Raw genomic sequence first — 6,000 nt, forward strand, 5'->3', positions numbered from 1 at the left:
AAAACTTTGTGAAGACTTAATGAAAATTTTGGTTATCATATAGATTTTTGAAGGTTCGTTCATAAAGGAACTGGATTAAAGTCTGATGAAGTAAGGTTCCCATCCTTCTCTACTTACTGGGTATGATGGGAGAATTGAAAGAAACTGAGGACAGTTGGGGCCTAGTGGCTCACTTCTGTAATCCTAACATTTTGGGAGGCTGTGGCGGGAGGATCACTTGAGGTCAGGAGTTCGAGACCAGCCTGGCCAACATGGCAAAACACCATCTCTACTAAAAATACAAAAATTAGCTGGGCGTGGTGGTGTGCATCTGTATTCCCAGCTACTTGGGAGGCTGAAGTATGAGAATTGCTTAAACCCGGGGAACAGAGATTGCAATGAGTCAAGATCATGCCACTGCACTCTAGCCTGGGCAACAGAGAGAGACTCTGTCTCAAAAAAAAAAAAAAAAAAAAACATGAAAGAAAGAAACTGAGGACAAGTTTGATGAAGTAGGGTCATAACTGTTATCATTCTCTTTTTTTTTTTTTTTTTTTTGAGACAGAGTCTTGCTCTGTCACCAGACGCCAGGCTGGAGTGCAGTGGCGCGATCTCAGTTCACTGCAACCTCCACCTCCTGGGTTCAAGCAATTCTCGTGCTTCAGCCTCCCAAGTAGCTGGGACTACAGGTGCAAGCCACCACGCCCAGCTAATTTTTTTTGTATTTTTAGTAGAGACAGGGTTTCACCATGTTGATCAGAATGGTCTTGATCTTTTGACCTCGTGATCCGCCCGCCTCAGCCTCCCAAAGTGGGATTACAGGCTTGAGCCACCTCACCCAGCATTCTTCTTCTTCTTCTTTTTTTTTTTTTGAGATGAAGTTTGTCTCTTGTTGCCCAAGGCTGGAGTGCAGTGATACGATCTCGGCTCACTACAACCTCTGCCTCCTGGATTCAAGCAATTCTCCTGTGTCAGTCTCCTGAGTAGCTGGGATTACAGGCCTGAGCCATGGTGCCTGGCCAAGTTTTTGTATTTTCAGTAGACATGGGGTTTCACCATGTTGGCCAGGCTGGTCTCAAACTCCTGACCTCAGGCTGTCTGCCTGCCTTGGCCTCCCAAAGTGCTGGGGTTACAGGCATGAGCCACCACACCCAGCCATCATTCTAATTCTTATTTATCTTTTCAAGAAACAACATAATGAAACGACTAAAAGCCATCCAGAATACTGGGAAAGGCTATGAGACCAGGAAACTTTATGTGATGCTAAGCAGACTTGATGACTACCAGAAAAAGGTGATGCAGGTCTGGACTGAGAAGCAGAAGTCTCTAGGGCAGAAACGGAATCAGTGCTTGAAGAAAATGATACATGTATTTGACGAGGTAACCTGCTTTCCACTCCCTCTCTCCAGCATGTTGTAAAAACACGAAAGTGGCTAAGCTTTGAAAATGATATTTACCTGGAGACAGCATGCTATATTACTTTCCAGGGCTGCTGTAACAAATTACCACAAACTTCATAGCTTGAAACAACAGAAATTTACTCTCTTACAGTTCTAGAGGCCAGAAATTAGTGAAATCAGGGTGTCTGCCGGGTTGGTTCCTTCTAGAAGCTCTGAGAGGGCATTCTGTTGTACGTTTCTGTCCTAGATTGTGATGGCTATGGACAATCCTTAGCATTCCTGTTTGTAGTCACATAATTCCAATCTCTGCCTCTGTCTTTCAAATGGCTTTCTTCTTCTTTTTTGAGTCTTGCTCTGTCATCCAGGCTGGAGTGCAGTGGCAGTATCTCGGCTCACTGCAACCTCCACTTCCCGGGTTCAAGCAATTCTCCTGACTCAGCCTCCTGAGTAGCTGGGATTACAGGTGCCCACCACCACGCCCAGCTAAATTTTATATTTTTAGTAAAGATGGGGTTTCACCATGTTGGCTAGTGGTTTCGAATTCCTGACCTCAGGTGATCCACCCGCCTTGGCCTCCCAAAGTGTTGGGATTACAGCCATGAGCCACCACGCCCAGCCTGAGTTCTAATGATAAATGTTACAAGCTGGGGTTCTAGAGACATTTTTTTTTTTTTTTTTTTTTTTGGAGACGGAGTTTCGCTCTTGTTACCCAGGCTGGAGTGCAATGGCGCAATCTCGGCTCACCGCAACCTCCACCTCCTGGGTTCAGGCAATTCTCCTGCCTCAGCCTCCCGAGTAGCTGGGATTACAGGTACGCGCCACCATGCCCAGCTGATTTTTTGTAGTTTTAGTAGAGACGGGGTTTCACCGTGTTGACCAGGATGGTCTTGATCTCTTGACCTCGTGATCCACCCGCCTCAGCCTCCCAAAGTGCCGGGATTACAGGCATGAGCCACCGCGCCCAGCCCTCTAGAGACATTTTATAACTATATATCCTTCTCTCTCATTAACATCAGGGTTTTTTGTTTTTTTTTTTGAGACAGAGTCTTGCTCTGTTGCCCAGGCTGGAATGCAGTGGTGCAATCTCAGTTTACTGCAACCTCCACCTCCTGGGTTCAAGCGATTCTTCTGCCTCAGCCTCCCGAGTAGCTGGGACTACAGGTGCAAGCCACCACGCCTGGCTAATTTTTGTATTTTTAGTAGAGACAGGGTTTCACCATATTGGCCAGGCTGGTCTCAAACTCCCGACCTCATGATCCGCCTGCCTCGGCCTCCCAAAGTGCTGGGATTACAGGCGTGAGCCCACCACACCCAGTCGACATCAATTAATTTATAAGATTAGTTTACTTGCTACTTTGGAAGGTAGAGAGAGACTTCTCATCAGACAGAGCCTCATCCAAGTCAAACATGTATTGTAAATTTTCCAGAACCGTTATATTTTATTTTATTATTTTATTTATTTATTTGTTTATTTTTGAGACGGAGTTTCGCTCTTGTTACCCAGGGTGGAGTGCAGTGGTGCAGTCTCGGCTCACTGCAACCTCTGCCTCCTGGGTTCAAGCAATTCTCCTGCCTCAGCCTCCCGAGTAGCTGGGACTACAGGTGTGCGCCATCATGCCCAGCTAATTTTTGTATTTTTAGTAGAGATGGGGTTTCACCATGTTGACCAGGATGGTCTCAATCTCTTGACCTCATGATCCACCCGCCTTGGCCTCCCAAAGTGCTGGGATTATAGGCGTGAGCCACCGCACCGGCCTATTTATTTATTTTTTAAAGACGGGGTTTCATTATGTTGGTCAGTTCTTGAACTCCTGACTTCGTGATCCACCCGCCTTGGCCTCCAAAGTGCTTGGATTACAGGCATGAGCCACTGCGCCCAGCCATATTTTATTATTTATTTATTCATTTATTTTTTGAGATGGGGTCTTGCTCTGTCACCCAGGCTGGAGTGCAGGTACGTGATCTCGGCTCACTGCAATCTTCGCCTCCTGGGTCCAAGTGATTCTCCTGCCTCTGCTTCCTGAGTAGCTGGGATTATAGGTGCCCACCACCATGCCCGGGTAATTTTTGTATTTTTAGTAAAGACAGGGTTTCACCACATTGGACAGGCTGGTCTTGGACTCCTGACCTCAAGTGATTCACCCGTCTCGGCCTCCCAAAGTGCTGGGATTACAAGTATGAGCCACTGCACCTGGCCCAGAACAGTTATATTTTAAATATTACAGCTCTTGGTAAAAAAAAGGAATATGCTCCTTTTTTTTATTTGGCAAATATAGCCAATGTAGATAGGGTTGACAGCAACATGGGTTATCTAACAGGAATCACAATGCCTAGGGCATTTCAGAGGAGGAATAAGGATCTGGGGTCAGAGAAGCCAGAAGCCAGAGGATGAGGTATGGGTATCAAGGCTTAGAGAAAGGAGACAAAGCAAAAGGGATAAGAGGTTAGATATGAATAAATACCTTGCACTGAATCAGCATGGTGGTCAAGAGGATTAGTTCTGCTATCAGACTGTGTGGGCTCAAATCAGCCTAGCTACATACTAGCTAAGTGACTTTATGCAAGCTGCTTACATTTTCTGAGCCTCAGATTCTCCATATATAAGACAAGGGTAATAATAATACGTATCTCATAAGGTTGTTATAAATACCAAATCTGGCCAGGCGCGGTGGCTCACGCCTGTAATCCCAGCACTTTGGGAGGCTGAGGCGGGCAGATCACGAGGTCAAGAGATCGAGACCATCCTAGCCAATATGGTGAAACCCCATCTCTACTAAAAATACAAAAAAAAATTAGCTGGGCGTGGTGGTATGCACCTGTAGTCCCAGCTACTCGGGAGGCTGAGGCAGGAGAATTGCTTGAACCCAGGAGGTGGAGGTTGCAGTGAGCCGAGGTCGTGCCACTGCACTCCAGCCTGGCGCCTGGTGATGGAGTGAGTGAGACTCTGTCTCAAAAAAAAAAAAAAAAAAAAAAAAAAAACAAATCAGCTAATATATGGGAAGTGCTTAGTTCAGTGTCTGACATTCAGTAAGTATTCAGTAAATGCTGGCTATCATTACAGTTGCACACTGCTTCAATTTGTAAAGTGCTTCCATATATACTGTGTTTTACAATTCTCCCAACAATCCTGTGTTATTATCCCTGTTTTAGAAATGAGCAGAAAGAAGTACAGATAAATTAAGCAACTATCCCAACATCTCAAGAAAATGAGAGAACGAGGAGTTGAGCTTAAGTAGGACTAAGGTTTTTACATAGCAGAGCTGCCACCTCTGAAATTATGAATGTTGGAAGCGGGTGGAGTAGGGAGAGGATTTGCAAATCCATGGAAAAGGTGGAGTCACAGTTTAGTCTAGGGACAGCTCTGAAGACCCTTCTAAAGATTCTCTTTTCATGGTTTCCTTTTTCTGATCTAATTTTTTTATAGCTCAAAAAGATACATGATTTGAATCTTAGTCAACCTATCCCCTTAATCATCAAAGGAAAGCAGATACCTGCCTCTACCATATTTGTTCAAAAGCCATTCTTAAAACTACTAATGGAAGAGGACAGAACCTCTGACATATTCAAGAAATTTAGGTATGTGCTAGAAAGACTGATATTAAACTTTGTTTGGACGATATGTGGGACCTAATTTCCTGCCCAAGAGCTTCCCTTTCCCCACAATTATCAAATGGTACAATGGAAAGTCTAAAGGAGTATTAATTTCCTTAGCTAATTTTGCAAGAGGTTAATTTACATATATTTCTACTTAAATATTTAACATTGGATTTTGAGTTCCTCTAAAAATAAAGCTGATTCTTTCTTACTAAAAAAAAAATTATTTTAATAAAGAAACTTAGAAGCATTATCCTTTCTTTTTCTTTTCTTTCTTTTTTTTTTTTTAAGGAGGAAGGAGCTTTAGGAAGGAAGGAGAAAAGTTATATGGTCTCTATAAGCCATGAAGCTAAAATGGTAGTTTTAAAATGGATTACTAGGTGAAGTAATGAAAATGCAGCTTTGGTAACTCAGCAAGTTCTGCTTTTTCATCCATCTGTCTGTCAAAGTGGGCAGAGCTAATGCTGGTCAGTGCAAGGGGAGGGCATTATAGGACTAGGTGGTGGTAGATAGGGGTGAATAAGATATATATTAATGGGCTATGGAGCTCAGAAAAATTTGGTGCTTCCAATTTATGCTCTGATTCTGTAGACAACAAGAGGACCAGACAGAGGCCATCTGGAATGTTGATCTGTCCACTACAAGCTACCCAATAGCAGAGAAGACATCTATGCATTCACTCTGGGCCCAGCTGGGTGGGTACCCAGATATTCCTAGGCTGCTGCAGTTAGATGTGCAGTCTACCTTCAGAAAATCTCTTGCATCCCTCCAATCACAGTAAGTTATGGACTGGAAGCACTCTCATAATTGGGCCTTTGATCGTATACTTTTTGTTTCCCTAACTTGACTTTCTCCTGTAGCACCAAGGAGTTACCAAAAGTAATGTTCAGTATGAGGTTAGGACTCACACCTGTCATAAAATAGTACAGGTAAATTCAGCATTAGTCTGTGTTTCTCATCATAGGCCTGTAGATGTCACCATTTGAATAACATAAAACAAGCAAAAAACCAGTTTTAATACCATGAA

The 6,000-nt window shown here is 43.7% G+C and overlaps 1 protein-coding gene across 1 annotated transcript in view; it reads left to right on the plus strand.

The window, feature by feature from the left end:
• FAM186A (family with sequence similarity 186 member A) overlaps positions 1–5,754 on the plus strand; it is a 57,120-nt gene extending 51,366 nt beyond the window's left edge. The window contains exons 5-7 of the mRNA XM_032282854.1: positions 1,167–1,359; positions 4,804–4,955; positions 5,565–5,754. Coding sequence (XP_032138745.1) covers positions 1,167–1,359; positions 4,804–4,955; positions 5,565–5,754 — 535 coding nt within the window. The remainder of the gene's footprint in view (positions 1–1,166; positions 1,360–4,803; positions 4,956–5,564) is intronic.
• The last annotated feature ends 246 nt before the right edge of the window (positions 5,755–6,000 follow it).

Source organism: Sapajus apella, unplaced genomic scaffold (genome assembly GCF_009761245.1).
Source record: "Sapajus apella isolate SASKATOON/1434 unplaced genomic scaffold, GSC_monkey_1.0 scaffold2, whole genome shotgun sequence".
In the NCBI taxonomy this organism is placed as follows: domain Eukaryota; kingdom Metazoa; phylum Chordata; class Mammalia; order Primates; family Cebidae; genus Sapajus; species Sapajus apella.